Source organism: Vanessa cardui, chromosome 2, assembly GCF_905220365.1.
Source record: "Vanessa cardui chromosome 2, ilVanCard2.1, whole genome shotgun sequence".
Lineage (NCBI taxonomy): Eukaryota > Metazoa > Arthropoda > Insecta > Lepidoptera > Nymphalidae > Vanessa > Vanessa cardui.
In genome coordinates, this window is record NC_061124.1 from 9366380 (window position 1) to 9387020 (window position 20641).

Consider the following 20641-nt stretch of genomic DNA (forward strand, 5'->3'; position numbering starts at 1 on the left):
AGCGATTAGCAGTACAAAAAAAGTATCTAAGAACTTTGATGAGAGAAAATTATTGCGTAAAGATTTGTTGAAATAGAACATAGTCATTATAATTGAAAAAAATAAAAAAATTTTTAATACTACCAATGCCAAAATGCAAAATAAAATATGTTAATAACTTAATTATAATTATTACATAAAGAAATAGAAGTAATGTAAGTAATGATATTTTTTATTAATTCGAACTTTAAAGGAAATAAATTTTAATTGAGTCCGAATTTCATTTAGAAGCTGTTAAAGTAATCAAAGATTCGTGGTAATTCGTAAGTAAAGTAATTTTATAACTTTTATCTTCTAATGTTTTAGTTACAAAGTTTAAACTGCGATAATCTGGAAAATTTATAAGATAACAAAAAAGTTTATAAAATTGCTTAAAAAATTATATATATTAGATTTTGTGATAAGAAAATTCTAATTTGCAATCTTAAATTCATTGCAAAATAGTGCTTACATGTTTTTTTTTTAGGAACAATAATTGTTATCATACGTACAAATAATTCTTTTATCTGACCTTTTGTGAATTTAATCTAGTCCGAGGCCAAGTGATGTTATTCTCTCGCCGTAAGTCCACATTCCCTATTGGTAAATTCCGCGAATTGAAACTGATAAATTTAAACCTATTAACCGATATATTTCTATCGAACTGTTATTATGCTTATTAAAAATTTTTAAACGCACTAAACGCGTCAAATTCCTTTAGATCAATTTCAACGCCACATGAATCAATTAGTATGACAGCAAATGCATGACAATCAGGTTAATTGTTCAAGCATTTTTTTTATTTTAAATTAAAAAATATAGCGACTGATCTTTATCGCCGGTCAAATATCATAAAAAACTACTTTAGCAAGGTAAGGTAACAATACTTTAAAAACGACAGACACAATATATGTATGTAAGAAGTCACAATTCTAACATAATGACTCATGACGCAAGAAATCAATCACTTAGCCCTCGATCCATTTTAATATATTCCTGCAATAGTGAGATAAGACATCAAACGGAACACCGGATGGTAAGCGGTCACTAACTTTTTGAATAGTCATTGTCCCAATATTAACAATTCCCTACGCCAACTTGGCGCCAAGCATTGGACAAACACTTGGTTATCTGTAATTACACTGGCTCTATCATAAATGAAATCTTTTACAATACAAGGTTTGCGTATTTGGAGCTTGAATAATTAATTCCTTGGAAATAATTACCCAAACAAGTTTGCACAAAGACCTACCATCGCTATACTAATCGATTTCAAACAACTTACTAATAATTTTGTACATTTCACCTTCAATCCTTACGACCACAACCATATTCCATCCAACATTATATGTTGAAATTTTAAATGCACAACATGTATTATACAAATTAATTTATTACTCTAGCGCGAAACGATATGATACGTATATAAAGAACCGCCATTACAAGAACACTTTCATTGAAATGTTTTAATTTTAAAAAATTACGTTATTTGAAGTTATTTTATTAATATTTCAGTATGTTATTATACTTAATAATTGAGTGTGTTGTGGCAGCTAAAAATATGGCGGCTCGAATATAATACGCTAAAAAGTTTAGTGTACTCATTAGCACGAAAACAATTTTCATTCTATTAATGATTTACTGTAAAATAAAAGCAACCAAAGATTAGTAATAGAAATGTTCCGTACTATAATTTTATTTCTCAATATTGCTATGACAAATGTCACATACGTAGCGAAGTATTTCCCTATTGTTTTTTTCATCCTGTAAAATCTTCAGTGAACAGACACCCATACTAGATTATAAACTATATAAGGCGTTCCTACCATAACAAGTACATAGGCAATAAATATGCGCGTCGAGGGCTCAAGGCACTGCGGGAGGCGAGAGAGGCGGCTAGGAGCAGTCCTTGCTCAGCATCCTCCTGAATGCGTTGGGAATGTCTTCGTTGGTCTTGGAGGCGGTGCTGCCGCCCAGCAGCGCCGGCGCGGAGATCGAGCCCGTCTGGATGCCGTGAGCGGTTTTAAGCAGGTCATAGTTTATTTTCTCTGACACCACTGAATCTTTCCTGTAAACATATAGATTATGTTTTGATATAAGCTCATGTGATGTCCTCCTGTCCGATTTCAAGGTGGCACGATTGCCTTGGTAGTGCAACAACAACCGGTAAATGAATAAAGATATATAGATATTACTATAGATTTTGATGTTTATGCAATAGACAATAGAGTCGCTAATTGAGTTTGCTTTAAACGAGTGATGTTTAACGTACTTGTATTCCGGGTGGTTGGTGACGAACTCCCGCATCCAGGAGGCCATGGTGAGTATCTCCCCGGCGGCGCGGCGCTGGATCAGCTTGAGGTACTGCTGCACCGAGCAGTGCGTGTCCGCGTCCACGTCCATGCCCGACAGGTACGACTCGATCAGCGGGATCAAGCCCGGGAACACACCCTCCTTATAAAAAAATAAGGAATTAAACGAACGAATGAACGAACACTAAAAACTAAAGTAAATGTTCTTTACAATGCGTTAAAATTTTAAATACAATAAAAACGGCAGCTGCGGGTAAATAAACTGAAGCAAAGCTGATGTCAATGTATGTTCAAGGAAAGTATTCGTCAAAAGAAAGGGTATGAAACAGCCAGATCTTTTCTTCAACTCTCCCAAATCGTATCGATTCGGAAAAATCGCTGGCGAAAGCTGATTACACAGAGCAGTGGTGCGAGTCAGACAATACGTTAAAAATCACACCTTATGATATTTCCGACATCTAGGTGGTGCAGATAGAACATCGAATTTTGACGTGGAGTACCGTCTCGCCTTGCCAAGCACACCAAGTATTTTAAATGTCAATGTTGCTTTACCTTCGACACAGGCTGCAGGTTCGAAACATTAACGTCAAATATTTGGGCATTATCTGTATAATAATCAGACGACGTGCGTGATATACGAACCTTTCCGTTAACGATCTCGTCGATCGTCATCTCCACGTAGTGGTCGCAGTCGGGCGTGTGCGGCGCGGCGGGCGCGTCGGGCGCGTCGGGCACGTCGGGCGCCACGGTGCGCGGCGCGCCCACGTCGCGGCGCCACCAGAAGCGCTGCTCCGTGCACGCGCCGCGCCGCTGCGCGCGCTGCATGTTCTCGTCCACCTGGCGGATACGGACTTCTTTTCAACCGTTGACTATGGCATCGGATACTATAGTGCGACACAAATTAGATGTAGCATCGGAAAATGCAATGGAATGAAAATAAAACCGATTACTGCCGATTTACACAACCAATAGAAATAGCTCCCTATCGCGCCATTCGACGCTATTCGTCGCTATAGATTCCCGCGTCAGAAAAAGCAAGTGCATGTAAATCGACGCGTCAAATTGACGAATATATTAGGTCATATGATATTACTTTTGTGTAAAGATCATATTCGCATGAGAAATAAATAAGTATTGATAATGTGGGATAGCGTACTTAATTCGGATGTGGTCGGTTTTACGAATTTAGCCGATGCGACATCTAAGTTGTGTCGTACTATACGTGTCTATGTCATGATCGGTCATGATGATCCTCTTTAAGCGGTTAAATAAAATAACATGTAAGAACCTGACTAACTAATTCATCACCGCCAGCGTAAACTATTAAAGTTTAGGGCCATGAAATTTGGTATGTGGGACCGTTTTATTGAGTGAACGAGTATAGGAGGAATTTTGGAAATTCTACTTCTTGAAAGGGGGTGACATAGGTGTTGAAAAGCCGTCATTTCTTAAGCTGACAACATGAAATATTATTTTTGGGATATTGATAAAAATGTGTAGATTATACATATTTATGATTAAGCGTATCTGGATATTTTACCCTAAGGATTGAAAAACACCAATTTGGTGATAAAGAGCTCTTAAATTAACGTTATATATTAAGTTAATCTGAATATATTCAGTTCAACATTTACGCGAGCAAAGCCGCGGGTAATGAGATCGGTTGATTATGCATAGGAATCAATTACACTGAAGTTTAATTAAATGAGAAAAATAATTTGAATCCGATTTAAATAAAATTGCAATAATTCATAGAAAAAACATTGATACTAAAATATCATGTCATATTCACTTCCGAATACGAAAAAGTTAAAATAAATTACAATAATAATTTAATAATAGATGGCTTTAACATATATGTATTAGACTAATTTGTTAAGATTAAGAAATGCTTATAATTTATTTTTAAACTTATTATTTAACGTAGTCCAATTCCCAAACCCAATTCTTCTAACTGAGACCGGTCGATAGTTTATATATAACCACCGTTTATATAGTTTGTCAGCGAAATTAATTACATTTATTTTATCAACAAACTATTGACAAAGTATAAAAATCATTGACATCTATTTGAAACAATAACGGATCAAGGATACTGCCCTGTGGAACACCGCGAGAATTCACCTCGACTCTACATTTGAATTTCTTTTTCGGGGTATTTTTGGTTATTATACCGCTAGATGTAGGATTTAGAAAAAAACTGTTACTTTTAAAACTACTTTAAACATCTTTTTAACATTTTGATTGATAAATACAACTCGTAATAGTATATTATAAATATCATCATTACCAAGTATAAAACAAGGCGCTTACCGCTGTTTGTCCCTATATTTATCCTTTTGTATTATCTTTAAAATTACGCAATTGATTTTGATACGGTTTTTTGAATAGATAGAGTGATTCGAGAGCAAGGTTTTTGTATATAATACATGGACAATATAGTAAAGAAACACAGATAATTTAAAAAGTTTCTAATGTGATCTCGTTATTAAAAAAATCTGTAGTAACTTAGTATCAGATTTACACAGGTGCAAACCCGGGGCGGATCGCTAGTGGAGTAATAAATTAAAAGTGAGGTTTAATTACCTTGCTGATCGGCATGACGAAATTAAGGTTGTACGATAGGATGACTCGGGTGAGTAGCACGACGAAGCAGACGTAAGCCGCGTTCTCGAAGTCCGTCAGTTGCGCCTCGCACGGGCGGAACTCCACGCGCCAGCCGATGGGCGAGTTGGGCGGCGGCGGCTTGAAGCGCATCGTCTGCCAGTTTGTAGACTGGATGTTCTGCACCCATAAAGTTACTATTATACTCTCATTGAATACTACTGATTCTCCTTCATGCAACTACCTTCGTCATCGAAACTAAACCTATTAGCTTTTACTTGTTCATTATTGAACTGCACAGCTAGTGTGGGCAATGTCCTGGCGGAGTTTATGTTCCCTGAGGATTAAAGTTCAGGAATCTTCTAAGCAAAATTAAATGGGAATTTTCAAAGCACGATCTTAGACAGAGAATGTACTTTCCACTCAGATTTTGATCAAGCGTTAGCACAGTCAGTTAAAAGCAATAGGCTATTTGACTGGTTTTTAAAATCCATTTTATATTATTTACTAGAAGTTAAGAAACCCAGTAAAAGTTGTGTTTTTTATTTCTAGAACATATTTGCCGAAAAATATCACATTAAAAATTCCATATTTAAATAGCGCGCAAAAACGCTACTTGGACAATATGGCGCTGCGATGGTGTCGGTGACGTCAAGTTCCTGTATTTTAATCTGTGGTACATATAGTAGAAAACCAAAGTTAACAAGAAAGTGACTTCATCATAAGCCCGGCCAATCAGGAGCATTTTGTGTCACGTGACAAACGATTGAAAAAATGCATTTTTCGATAAATTAAGTATTATTTTCAACTTTCGTTAGTAAATAACCATTTTTAAACTCATAATATACACTGATTACAAAAATTCACAATTTATTTTTCGCATTGTCAAATAGCCTATTTAGTAATGAAACGCAACTTCTACTGCACAGTGAATAGTACCTCGAAGTGATCGGTGTCGTTCTCGTCGTCCTGGTGTACTTTCTCCGTAAACAGCGAGACGGTGTCGCGGATGAAGAGGTGCGCGACGTGTAACGCCAGCGGGTGGTCTATGCCGCCCTCGCGCAGGTGCCGGTAGATGGCCGGGTCGTGCACTATCGGGATGTCGTTGTACCTACCACATACACATTTTAATTAAGACATATTCTTTGCAAGTCTATATAGTACGACACAACGTAGATGTCGCATCGGAAAAATTCGTAAAACCGATCACATCCGATTTGAGTACGCTCTCCCAAATTATCAGTATTTATTTCTCATGCGAGTATGATCTTTGCACAAACGTAATAACGTGTAATATCATATGACCTAATATATTCGTCAATTTGACGCGTCGATTTACATGCAATTGTTTTCTCTGACGCGTGATTCTATAGCGACGAATAGCGTCAAATGGCGCGATAGGGAGCTATTTCTATTGGTTGTGTAAATCGGCAGTAATCGGTTTTAATTTCATTCCATTGCATTTTCCGATGCTACATCTAATTTGTGTCCTACTATACCTTTGTACAGCAATAATTTTGATAATGATGACCATATAAAATTTAGAACGATTGGACGTAACTTTCGAAGTCAGCTTAGACTTCGAAAGTTATAACAATGTTAAAATTTTCGGTTCCAGTGAAATCCGCAGAGAGCCCACATGAAAAATCGTAGCGAAAACATTATTGATTATAATATTTTAAGGGTAAACAACTCTGCTTAATAATTTCTTAAAATGAATCCTTGTGATTCCTGATCCTGAAACTAAAAAATTAAAATAGTATTCATAAAAAAGCTCACTTCTCATGATCCGGAGACAAGTAGGAATCAATGGAGTCGTATCTCGACTTCTGTATGCGGAATTTACTGTTCTTGAGCGGCTCGAGGCCGCGCTCCTCGCGCGTGCGGCAGTCCACCGACGCCGAGATCACGTTCCAGCGGCAGTCCACGTCGGACAGCAAGCCGCGGTAGATGGGCGACGCCGCCGACAGCGCGAGCTGCAACAAACGCCCTCATGCTACCAACTACTGACTGGTATTCCCCTCACTAGTTTCAGCCACGATGACCAGTGGCAACCGAGGTCAGCAAACTACACGAGAGTCGAGATGGCCCAGTGGTTAGAACGCGTGCATTTTAACCGATGATTGCGGGTTCAAACCCAGGCAAACACCGCTGATTCATGTGCTTAATTTGTCTTTATAATTCATCTCGTGCTCAGCGGTGAAGGAAAACATCGTGAGGAAACCTGCATGTCACAAATTTCATAGAAATTCTGCCACATGTGTATTCCACCAAGCCGCATTGGAACAGCGTGGTGGAATATGTTCCAAACCTTCTCCTCTAAGGGAGAGGAGGCCTTTAGCCCAGCAGTGGGAATTTACAGGCTGTTGTTGTTGTTGTAAACTACACGAGGCCAATTACACTAGCGAATGTACAAACGCAAATGCACTTCCTGGCAAATGGGTTTGCAATCACACTCTCTTACTGCTGGAGACTGGAGTCGAGTTTGGAAAGTTGGCAATGCAGGAAGCATTGCCAACTTTAACTTTTTTTCAACAATATATACATCACATTTTATAAAAAAAAGAAAGCATATATGTGCTTAAATAAATTATGTAAAAAATATTATACCATGATTGGACACAGTGGCGCGAGTTGATCGTAGAGCGTGCGAGCCTCAGTAATGCAACAAGCCTGGAATGTAAGTTGGAGGCAGCAGCAGCCCATACCGAAGCCCATTGCGTCCATATATATGGAGTCGGGCTGAGCCGCGCCGGGCTCGAGTTTGTGAGAATCGTCTACTGGGATTTTTGTATTTACATCACGATAAACTAAAATGCAAACAAATATATTTAGATAATTTTTTTATACATACACCGATACCTCATCATTTATTGCTTTGTCCAACTTACTGGGAATATTAATGGCAACTTTCTCTTGTCTTCTCTTACGAATGTTCGATGTCAGTGTTTTAAAGCGAGGGTGACCGGGGAATATACCTTCGTCTGGGAAAAAATGTGACATTGTCACGCCCCTGTCCGGTTTTGGGGCATACGGCGGACTGGTAAAGTTTGGACAGCCAAGCCTATCAATAAAAACGATACATTAGTCTTATTGAATTACGTCGTACGTTAAATATTATAGTATTTTATGACGTACCTTGGAAAATTTGTGATACTCATTATAACCTCACCATCTTTTAATAGGTTGCTTGCTTCCAATCTACGGTATCTCATATTAGCTTCTACTATATTAAAATGAGCCAAAAGACCGCCATATGGCTTGCCTGGGGTGCCTTCGACCATATATGCACCATATTCTGGGCGCCACAGTGACTTCACGTCTATGAAAGATGGAAATTCAGTAATAGTATTGTAAATTTCCATAAATATAGAATAATGAGATTTATTATTATTAAACAAAAATATTTATCTCCGGAAAAAGTATTAAACCTAAATATTACGAAAACCATTCAATATCAAAGAAGAGAAAATTATGTATTTACTTAAAGTCGAGACTTATCATACAAATAACTATTATTAATAACTACTATTCTTAATAAAGCTTTTTGAGATAAAAATTCCATAATTATAAATTTATAATTACACTTCAAATAATGTTTTGATACCCAGAAAGTCAAATCAAAAACTCCATCGGTATTGCAATAATATGCTTTATGTTATGTTTTATCAATTATAGTAGATTAGATAAAGAAACTCAATGTGGTTTCAAATACATAACATGATATTAATTCGTTTCTTTCTTATAACGTATATGTATATGATGTTTGAATATTAAAGGTGAACATCTGCCGATATTTCATCAAATCATTTCGATGAACAATTTATTATTCTATAAATCACAATGTCATGGTTACAAAGAGCAAACTGAATGATAAAGTGTTTGATCAACATGTAACGTAAGATTTCCTTATTCAAATGTAAACTCAAAGGCTCGTTTGTTACGTAATATTGAGCAATACCACACGGTGATTCATATTTTATGATTATACGCCTTTGTATACTATCGATAAATATATTATATTTCAGAATGATGAGACAGATATATTTTTTAAGCCGATTATTGTATATCAAATGAACTATAAAAACTGTGTTGTCATTGTACAATTATTAGTCATTCAGAAATAAATTGATTCTATGACTTGCACTTTATGTTTACATAGATAGACGTTAGTGATAATGAAGTGGAACTATTTATTTTTATTTATATTCATTCATTTCTGCTGCATAATTTACAATGTTAACATTTGTAAGGATAATAAAATATTGATTATCTGAAGCAGTGTATCATATTTTTAGATGTTCTATTTATATAATATCCACATCAGATAATATCACTTAATAATGATAGCAACGTAATTATATGTATATTTAATTTTGCATTTTTTTAAATTCGTTCTAATGTCTCATAGCCAAGTACCTGTTACAAGACATTCGATTATCATCATCATATTTAGGGACTTTTGATTAAATTTATCGAGATTAATGCCTACAGTATTATTGGTATTGCAAATGATCTGAATAAACTATAATTAAAGATGGCAGCAACAAGGAAAAAATATAACTAGCAATTATTGAATATAAAATGAAGGTGAAGTATCTACCGAGCTTTGAAACTGGACTTAAGTGTGCATCGAGTTCAATGGTAATTCATAATGAGACTTTACCTAGATGGCTCGCAAAAACCAAAGATTTACAGAGATAGACAGAGACAATAATTAATATTATCTTTAAATAAATAATATTTTACTTTATTATCACCGTTTCCAAATCAGTTGGTCGTTATGAATGATTTGGTTGGATGAGGATAGTTAGTTGAGATAACCAGTTTCTTCTGTGACTTTTTTTATCATAATATCAGGTTTTTTAAGTTTTTATATCTATTTGCACACCTTACATAAGTTGTTCTAAGTTAAATGTATTACATAAATAATGATGTGAAATACTTAAGTTGTAATATATTAGAATAGTTGCTGATAATTCTTATTTATATAGGCCAAAGTAACTTGTATTTAAAATAGGCCGAAAAATATTTTTAAATAGTTGTTATATATACTTTGTGGATCCTCCAGTTCTTTTTCTTGTAGTTTAGGAAGAAGTTCATCCGCTCTTAAGCTAACTGTGGCTCGTTGATTTTTATCATCGAATTTTACTATTATATACTCCACCTAAATAAAAGAAAATAAATTTACAATATTATTGTGGATATAGCCCATGGATAAAGATGGGTTTAAAAAGTGTTTAAGTGTCCAGAAATGGTCTGCCACGGGATGAATAATAAAACAATGCAATCTGTAGACTATTGAAAAATAATTAACAAAAAACCATCTTCAGAAAGACACAATTTTTTTTCTAAATGAAAGAAAGTAAAAATTAATAATATAGCTAAAAATGGAGGTCTACATAATTAAGTTATAAATCTATGTAACACTGTTAATATTCATGTTAAATAAAATTAAATACACTGAAAATCATAATGTCAATTTTAAAAAAGTATTTTAGATAATACTGAAATTTCTCTAACCTCATCTCCCCACTTGAGAACATCACCAGTGCGTTCCCGCAGCTTTCTATATAGGTTAATAAATTGCTCGATGCCATGATGCCGTACGTGCTCCGCTAATGCTTTGGTTTCTTCCCATGAAAGTGGGCTACCTTCAGTTAGTAATCCCATATTAACGATTTGGATTTTTCGTAAAGTAAGACGTGACTTGAATACAATTTTACTAAATCCGCAAGTATAGGTATACCTTCTTACGTAAAAACAAAAGTTCATTTATTGCAGTAATCACTTGCAATAAGCATTAAAAAGAAGAAAAAAAACTAACACGAATAGAATTGAAAATTTACTTCCTTGAGTTTAGGTTAACAAACTAAAAGTTTACTCAATAGTCAACAAAGTGTAGCTACAGTGAGTTAAAAAATAAAATACACAGATAGTAATGATCAAATAAATTCTATACACTAATTATAAGCGAATGATAAAAAGACAACAACTCATTGTCACAATCACATTATTACATTTATTTATATTTTAGATTATTTACTTATGTCAAATCTAATGTTACCAGCATGAAAAACTAAAGATGTGTTATAGTGAATTCATAAATAAAAATAAACATATAAATAGGAAGTATCATGATATTCAATAAAATTAATTAATAAATATCAAAAAGGCTGAAAGTATTTTTTTATGGTTAAGTAATACAAGCTTGAAGGAACAATACGTACATCAGAAACTTTTTTGTTACAATTTAAAAATAAAAATTCAAAGAAGTGAAATAATTTATTAAATATTCAATGTTATATTGTAAACATATAATATTATAATATCATTAAGCTTTTTGAGAAAACATTACACTGAATTTATAATCTAATTTCTAGTGACAGGGCTGTATGTCACAATACTTTCACCTTACTAGGAGAAAAAAAGAAATACTACATTATCTTCTATTTTGAGGTTTAGATGTTAGAGTTTACAGTGTTTTTTATTGGCGACGTTTGTCGACTATTATAATCAAAGAAACCTTTTTTAAGCACTAGATATGTAAAAACATAATATAAACATTTAGTAAACACATTGATTTCAGTTTCTTAATAGTGGAAACATAAATTAAGAATAAGTTTATTTCATTCATCACCTGAGAGAAGTGAACAGTTCCTAAAAATATTGTTGTAATTTGCGAATTTAGTCCATTAATCAGTTATGGCTTATGTTTGAGACGGTATTTCGTTCTTGATCATCTGCAATCATGGTACCAGTAGCGATTGAGGGGTGCAACCAAGGGACTGAGGGCGGAGGAGCTAGAGGTGGATCAATTTCTCTTGGTTTATTAATTGATTTTATTGTTCAAAGAACTTACGATGAACTCACAGTGTTGGCCGAATTGTAAGTATACTAAATGAATATATTTTAGTGTAATATTTATGTTTGTATAACTTTATAACTTGTTCATAAAATATATAACTGAGAAGCATAAAACTAAATTAATAATTAATATTAATTTTAGACTACCTCGTAAAACTGATATGGAGCGCAAAATTGAGATTTATAAGTTTAGTGCTAGAACCAGGCAACTATTTGTGCGATTACTTGCACTCGTTAAATGGGCTAGCAGTGCTACAAAAGTGGACAGATCTGCGCACATAATGGCTTTCTTGGATAAACAAGCACTACTTTTTGTAGAAACGGCTGATGTTTTAGCTCGTGTGGCTAGAGAGACATTGGTTCATGCAAGGTTTGAAATAATCATTAATTTCTAAATTTGAATATTTTACTTTTTTTGCTATTGAAGTAAGAACATATTCATCAATGAATCTTTTTAATTTGTAATTACTAAAAATATAAATTGATACCCTTAGTCAAAGATTTGATATGATTCTTACATTTATATAAATATTATCTATAAAATAAATTGATTAATTATTTGAGATTAATATTGACATGGTGTTTGTGAGCAAGACTTCTTAGTCTTCTTCTAAGTAGAATGTTGAACTTTCAGTAGCCAGATTGATTCTGATTGAAATCATGAAATAGACCTACAAATATTAGTTTGATACTTTATTATTGTACAGTTTATTAAGATTGTTACATTGTTATTTTTTAAACAATTGTTATATAGCAAATGAAAAACAATTTTTAGGTTGCCAACTTTCCACATGGCAGCAGCTGTGGAGGTATTGACTCTAGGCACATACAGCCGTTTGCCGGCTGTCATACGTGAGAGACTTGTGCCCCCACCATCACTTACACCTGCTGAACGTCGTACTACTTTGCGTGCACTTGCCCATGTTGTTCGGCAGCGTCTCACTACCGCATCATTACCAAGTGATATCAGAAACTTAAAGGTGAAGGAATTGAGATATTACAATATATAACTACATTTTAGTTTCCTAGACTCATGTGTATACTTTGTTTTTGAAATTTATAACAGGTGGAGAATGGGAGAGCTACCTTCTCTGTTGGTCAAGAATTTAGTGTATCTTTAACAGTTATGGGTGATACACCTAACTTACCTTGGAGATTATTAGATATAGCTATACTAATACAAGATAATGAAACTGGAGGTAAAGTTATATTTTTTTTTTAGAATGAATGAAATAAAAACAAAATACATTCCTTATTCACGCAAATGTTTTTGAAATGTTTGCAGAGGGTAAATCCTTAGTGCATAGTTCTCAACTTAATTGGCTTCGGGGAGTCGCTCAAGCAAGATTAGCAGCTGCTGGTCTCGGCGGAGCACTAACAGCTCTTCGCTACTTCTGTCGTTCTCTCTCTTTGGAATTACTGTACACACAGACTCTCAGACTTTGTCGTGATCGTTTAGCCCGACATCTGCAAGTGGATAGATACATACCTGGACAGAAATTACAGGTTTCATATTGGAGGCAAGTAATTGTTATATTTTATTGAAACAAGCTTTGTTGATCATTTTATTAGAAAGTATGTAAACCTTCAAAAACAATTCACTATCAAACAATCAACTATAGAAAAGTTAATAGATCAAATGGATTGTCGCTGTGTGCGCAGGGAACTGGGCTGCGAACTGGGCTACCGGCTGATAGTGGGCGCCGAGGCCGACTCGCTGTGCGTGTGGCACGTGCCGGCGCTGGCGGGCGGCGAGCGCGTGGCCAGCGCCCTCACGCCGCACGCACCGTCCATGGAGCGCCTCCTGGCGCACACCGTGCACGTGCGCTCCCGGCAGCGGCTCAATGACCTCAAAGTGCTGCTCAATGACCTAGGAGTGAGTTGAATTCAGTTTAATTTTTAGCGGGAGAACAGACTCTGATGCTCTAGTATTCAATCTCAGTGATAATTATCTGGTATCGAGTAGTTTATCTGTGTGTATACGAACGACTTAAATATTGTCTCGCGTGTGTCGCAGGTGGAGTGCAGCGTGGGCGGTTGGCCGTGCGTGCTGGCGTGCTCCGTGGTGTGGCCGTGCCTGCGCGCGGAGCAGCTGCTGGTGTCGGTGGGCGCGCACGGCGGGCGGCTGCGCGCGCGCGTGCCCGCCTACCCCGCCACGCCGCGCATGCCCGAGCTGGCCAACGCGCTGACCATCGCCGACCGCACGCTCGTGCGAAATCTATTGACACATCTCAGGTACGGTCATCTATGGACTTACATTTGACTTCTCTTTCGAGTATTTGGAATGTGACGAAATGACACTCTAAAATGTTGTAGGTTTTGGTTAGTGGCGCGTCGGTGTGAGAAGACGCTCCAGCACCTACCGGCGAGCGTGTGTGAACACTTACCGTTTCTCCACGGTCCTGATCATCCGCTAAACAAACTGTCGCCTGATCGTCTGTACGTTACGCTACATAGACATACCGATCACATATTAGTAAGTTTTCGAAATTTTAATCGTCATAAAAATATTGTTTACAACACCATCTGCTTATAAAACGAAAATATTATTTTCGTCACTTTGTATTTATATATGCGGTATTGGCAGGTGGTAGAAATGAAAGAAGTGGCGGCGGGTGGCACGGCGACCACCAGCTCCAGCAGCAACAGCGGCAGCGCGTGCAGTGTGGCGCTGGCCTTCCACCTGGCCGGCGCGCGGCGCTGCACGCCCGACGAGTGCGAGGACGAGGTGCGATTTCACTACTCCGATAACTCATAGCTAAACCGAATGTACAGAATATTATAGTGCATTGAAAAAAAACTCACTACTCTGTTTAATGTTAAAACAAAGATCAGTCAATTTCAGTTGATTTCTGTACAACTGTTAATAAAAAATAAATTCAGGTCTCTTCCGCCAACTCGGCGACACCGGCGACTTCGCGTGCCTTTCTGAAGCTGCATTCGCTTGTTGAGCTCGACACTTTCACACTCACACACGGCCCCTTCACTCCTCTAGACACACTGGGTGAGTTTAAAGTACTGTTGTGTTTTTATTTAATTCATTGCTATCAATTTGTCACACATGCTATCGAAGCTATTATAATCGTATTTACGCGTATTAGGTATGCAGCCGGGAAAACGCAAACTAGCAGCGGCCAACAACCGCAACGTGCGGGTCCGGCAGCCCGCGTACTTCCTGCCCGAGTTGGCGCACGTCGTGGCCGCCGCCGACGAGCGGGTGCCGTTCGTGAATCTCGCACAGGAGGTGAGCGACCAGCGAACTAATTTGTAGCTCATTAGTAAGGTGGGTGTGCGTCAAACGTTATTTAAGACACGTACGAAACGTTTTGCTTCCTCGTTTCTGATACGCACGGCCAAGGTCTGGAATACCCTGCCGACCTCCGTTTTCCCCACCACCTACAATATGGGTACCTTCAAGTCCCGAGTGAATAGGCATCTTCTAGGCAAGCGCGCTCCATCTTAGACTGTATCCCACTTTCCATCAGGTGTGATACAGTCAAGCGCTAGTCTATACATTTAAAAAAAAAAAAAAAAATACGTTGCCTAACCCGTCCGCAGCTGGCGGCGCGCGGCGTGACGCACGGCGGCGTGCAGGCGGAGTGGTCGGGCTCGGCGCTGGGCATGCGCATCGTGGCGCTGCCGCGGCCCGAGGGCGCCGGCGAGGGCGCGGCGGCGGCGCTGCGCGCGCGCCTGCTGGCCGCCACCGTGCGCCTCACCACCAAGAACCAGGCTCGCGTGTGGACCGCCGAGATCGTGTTCCACGGCTCGCCCGTACCCACGCCGAACCCTAAAGAGCAAGGTACAAAAGGATGTCGCGCGAAACACAATATTTTGTATTGTATGTAATATTAATTAATTTGATGAACAGATATTTATTGTAAAGTAAATTTTGTTCAGTTCGAGAAAGACGAAGTAAACCATTTTTTTATGATTTTTTTTTGTAGGAGAACGGCGCTGCGTGTATCTTCAGTACGAGCTCGGGACCGACGCCGGCAGGACGGCGGACGCGTTCCTTGCCGATTGGGCCGCCATCGTACATCTGCACACACTTTTATACGACTTTATGCTGAGACCGAGCCAAGGTTAGTTGAAATTATTCGTATTGTCCATTTTATATTCGATTATTAATACATTACTATGTAGAATATACATTTATGTACCTTAAATTTAGACTTAAAGTATGCACATAAATATCTTGTGACATTAATTATTTATATCACTACCAATTTTACTTTAATTGCTTAACAAATACCACATCATATTATAATCGTTTTAATCATATGGCTAGTAGATCATTAAAAAATAGTATTGTAATAATCCGTTGTCGTGCAGAGCGCGAGTCGCTGTGGCAGGGCGTGTGCATCCGCTCGTACACGTACCGCTCGCTGGTGCTGGGCTTCGGGCCCGCGCAGCGCGCCACGGCCGTGCTGCAGTGGAGCGCGGCGGCGCAGCGCTACACCGTGGCCACGCCCGCGCACCAGCCCGCCGCCAACGCGCACCACCTGCTGCACCACCACCTCGACCACTACCTCAACTGGTACTAGCACATCGCACAACAACAACAACAGCAGCCTGTAAATTCCCACTGCTGGGCTAAAGGCCTCCTCTCCCTTTGAGGAGAAGGTTTCGGAACGTATTCCACCACACTCTTCCAATGCGGGTTGGTAGAATACACACGTGGCAGAATTTCTATGAAATTTGTCACATGCAGGTTTCATCACGATGTTTTCCTTCACCGCTGAGCACGAGATGAATTATAAAGACAAATTAAGCACATGAATCAGCTGTTCTTGCCTGGGTTTGAACCCGCAATCATCGGTTAAGATGCACGCGTTCTAACCACTGGGCCATCTCGACTTTTCGACACATCGCACATCGTCTGAATTCAGTCGAAACTTGTTAATCGTACAAGGACCAAAATAAAATTGATCCACAGAACAGAATATATCGATGACCGTCTTCTTAGATAGAATAAAAATAGATAATTTATAAAATATATTTAATATCAATGTATATGTTGACAGTTTACAATCTCACGAGATAGATTGTAATATAACGATGTTTGTCATCTAACGGTAACACATACAAATGTATTGTCAAGTGAATACTAATGAAGAGTATAATAAAAAACTATTGGAGACACAATGTGAGCATAACTGGTACATAAGTAACGAAGCCAACGGGCGGCAGGCACAAGGACCTGATGTCGCTGGGCGTGGTGCTGCGCGAGACGTACGCGCCGCTGCTGGCGCTGGGCCGCCTGCCGGCGCTGCCGCAGCTGGGACTGCACCACGTGCGCACGCTCATGCCCACGCCCACCTTCACGTTGCTGGCACACTCCTGGCGAAAGGTTTGGACACTCGTTGCTTTCACATTTAAAGTTAAATCGATGATTTCATATTCATTAATTTATTGAATCTGCAGTATGATTGCAAATAGTAATATACCAGGTTATTGGTAATTCCACGTTCATCCGCTAAGAGGTGATAGGGGTGACTATTTGCAATAATTTTAATCCCCATATGCATGATCCAAAAGTGAACCATTTTTGAGAGAGATATGGGGATTAAAATTATTGCAAATAGTCACCCCTATTACCTCTTAGCGGATGTACGTCGAATTACCAATAACCCTGTATGTATAATGATGTTCATGCCTCGATATATTAGAGATAAAAAGGAATTTTAGATGTTTTTTCGACTTTGGTTGTATGAAATACAAAGTGTTTTTTAATAAAAATATAACATAAATTTGGCTGATTATTTACTATTCAAATATTATAAAAATATTCATCGTTTCAGATTCGCATAATATATGCCGGCGCTTACTCCATCGAAGTCGGTATCCGCGGCGGCAACATGGTCACGATACGCGATGGCTCGTATTCTAAGTTCGATAGGAGTCCAGTCGTTGACGAGTTTGCCCCAGCGCATGGACTTAAGGTACTTTATAACAAATTACTTACCTATTGTAATACGGTTGCCTGCCGTAATTCGACTGCACTGCAATCTAGAGCCCCTGTAATCCGATATGCCCATAATAGTACACGCAATGTTCGCGGCATAATAGATGTATGTAATTCGTCGGATAACAAGTTAAACCTTCTTGAAGAAAGTTCAAGATTACAAAAGGGTAGGGGAAGAAGGTGCGTGTAGTCATGCCAAAATTCATCGGATTGTTAAATGTATTTTTATAAATGCGTATATAATAATGATACTTTTTTATTACGAAGACTTTCCTGTCACGATACGTTGACGACAACATCAGCGCGAGACTATTGGCAGAAGATGACAATCCGCCGTCACCCATGTCACCGATGCCGCCGGGTAATTATTTTATTCAGGAAATTAGTTTTATGGAAATACTGTTGATGATGAGATGGTGCTGTAATTTGTGTACTGATTTTCATTTTAACAGGCGGCCTCCGGTTCAATGCTCCTCTGACTCCGCCGCAGCCTCACACCCCACACTCGGCACCCGTCACACCGCACCCAGCCTCGCCGGCACATCAGGTTTGGATAATATTACTGTACTAATAAAGCACATTTATTGGCTGACGGCAATTACATTCAAGGATACAAATGATTCAATTGAAACACCAGATACATATTTTTTATCCATTGACCTGGTATACTAGCTCTGAATTACTTGTCCTTTAAATAATGTATTTGATTAGGGTTGTCGCGCTCGCCACTTACGTATGTAAGTACAAAGAGAGAATAAAGGGGTAATCATCAATGCTACGAGTTTCGACATATTATTACCACTATATTTCAATATTAAATTATTTGTGAATAGATGGGAGGTGGTTCTTTCAACTTGACGTCTCCGCCGGGCGCGGCGAGCGGCGGGGGTGGCGGCGCGGCGGGAGGGGCGGGCGGCGGCGGCGCCGGCGTGTCGGCCTCGCCCGCCTCGCCCCTCGCGCCCTCCCCGCTGGCGCCCGTCGCGTCGCCGCACCCGCCGCCCACGTCGCCTTTCACAACCTGGCCCGCTTCGCCTTCGCTACCGCGCCCATCGCCGGGACATCATCCATCGCCTCGGCATCATATGGAACACAAGGGTGGGTCACTAGTTTTTCTCTAAAATACTATATACTTACTAGTTCTAGTATATATCATTTACAAGTACCATAACAGCTTTCAAAAATGATAAATAATTATTTACACGTTGCTGTTTCAGGTCCGCAGGCGACTTCGTCGACGAGCAGCCGCGGCATGGGCGGGTTGTCAGGTCGCTCCTGGGGTGGCACGCCCGGCACGCCGCTGGCGGTCAGCAAACTGGAGGCGCTGTGTTCGCCCGCGGAGCCCCCGCCTGGCGCCCCCCCGGGGCCTCCCCTCGCGCCGTTACAGCGTTTCCTCGCCTGCGTCTACATGAAACGCGCGTTGCAGCGATTCGTCCACCAGGAGGACTATGTACGTACATATCCAAGACCGTTACATCATTTATTATTTCATCGTGTTAGCTGAATATATGACACAACACATTTTATACGGCGTTTCTATGTTTGCGTAGCTGACGATGGTTTCGACGGATGCGACGTCGCTGACTTTCCGCTGCGACACGGCTGGGCTGGCAGCGCGCGTGGCGCTGCACCCGCAACACATGCAGTCCCTGCACCTGCAGCTCACGCCACTCGCCGACGTCAAGGACAACTGGTCTGCCGATGATTTGCAGGTACAATAATGTATACCTTTAAATCATTTGCATTTACAATTACATATATGAAAATGTAAATATAACAATATGGCTATAACAGAAGTAATTGATTGCATTATTTATTTTTCTGTCGTAAAAGGTGATGGAGAAATTCTTCGAACAACGCGTGGCGATAGCGCCCTACCGCGCTACAGCGCTGCAGGGCTGGGCGCGAGCGTGGGGCGCGCCGGCTGCGGCGCTGCCATCGCTAGTGGCGCTTATGCGGGCGGATCTGGCCCCTATCGCGCCCGCACTATGGACGTTGCACTGGGTGCTTCGTATCCCGCCCGCCGGCCCACTCATCGTGCCGGCTGGACAACCCGCGGTGCTGCTCGCTAAGCACAAGATACTCTTCTTTGTAAGTCTATTGTTTAAATAAGATATATTTAAACTTAATTTAAAATGACTATAGTGTAGTGGACACTTTTTATGTTATAATCACTTTACCATTTGTTCTCCACGTCCAGATATGTTTAACGCGCGGCGAAACACAACTTGTCTTACCGTTGGTGTACGACGTTCAGTCGAACGCGATGCAAATCGCCGAACGACGAGACGCACAGCAACCGCACCTCAATGCAGTCAATTTGCAATTAAAGCGGTAAGTATTATCTATAGAAATGCAACTAATTGTATGATTCCACCTCTCAATTTAATCATATTGGTCAGGTTCGCGGAATTCAACCAGGGCCACGGCGAGTGCATATTGTGGCCGGCGGTGCGGGATCTTCTCATCAACTTCACGCTGCCGCAGGAGGCGCCGCAAGCGGCCGCGCCGCCGCCCACGTAGCGCGAGCTGTCGCGCGCCGCGCTCAGCCTCTAACCCCTCGGCCGACACGCGCGCGCCCAGTGCTCTTCGGGTGAAGCGACTGCGGGACATGTTCCCGTTTTATATTTTCTTATTTTGTTATTGGAAAAGAATATTACGGGAACAGCTTTTATATGCAACTCTCGTCGCGAAATAATAACCGTTGAAACCATAAATCTGACTGCATTAGTTAAGTACGTAGTTTAAATTAAGCCTATTGTTCATATCGTAAGTTATCAAATGTAAATTTGTACAAATAAAAAATATAATTTGATTATGATCATTTATATGGGATTTTATTTCTTACAATCATCCTGTCACTGTTTCATTGTTATCG

The 20641-nt window shown here is 39.4% G+C and overlaps 2 protein-coding genes across 2 annotated transcripts; one reads left to right on the top strand and one right to left on the bottom strand.

Moving 5' to 3' along the window:
- Window positions 1-1118: 1118 nt before the first annotated feature.
- Window positions 1119-10969, bottom strand: LOC124537244 (glutamate--cysteine ligase). Its single transcript, XM_047114020.1, has 11 exons — window positions 10458-10969; window positions 9990-10101; window positions 8073-8256; window positions 7826-7998; window positions 7545-7744; window positions 6714-6910; window positions 5874-6045; window positions 4917-5114; window positions 2973-3167; window positions 2291-2472; window positions 1119-2086 (listed from the first exon to the last, which is right to left on the bottom strand). The coding sequence occupies exons 1-11, from the start codon at window positions 10707-10709 to the stop codon at window positions 1915-1917; spliced, it is 2037 nt and encodes a 678-aa protein (XP_046969976.1). The 5' UTR covers window positions 10710-10969; the 3' UTR covers window positions 1119-1914.
- A 364-nt stretch (window positions 10970-11333) lies between these two features.
- On the top strand, window positions 11334-20591 carry LOC124537978 (mediator of RNA polymerase II transcription subunit 14). The gene is made up of 24 exons (XM_047114981.1): window positions 11334-11822; window positions 11944-12171; window positions 12577-12781; window positions 12868-13000; window positions 13087-13321; window positions 13464-13677; window positions 13819-14036; window positions 14118-14277; window positions 14389-14529; window positions 14685-14805; window positions 14903-15045; window positions 15360-15600; window positions 15746-15883; window positions 16134-16338; window positions 16992-17151; window positions 17603-17743; window positions 18034-18127; window positions 18219-18313; window positions 18600-18861; window positions 18981-19213; window positions 19314-19475; window positions 19597-19854; window positions 19964-20097; window positions 20166-20591. Exons 1-24 carry the CDS (start codon window positions 11686-11688, stop codon window positions 20284-20286), a joined length of 4179 nt encoding a protein of 1392 aa, XP_046970937.1. The 5' UTR covers window positions 11334-11685; the 3' UTR covers window positions 20287-20591.
- The last annotated feature ends 50 nt before the right edge of the window (window positions 20592-20641 follow it).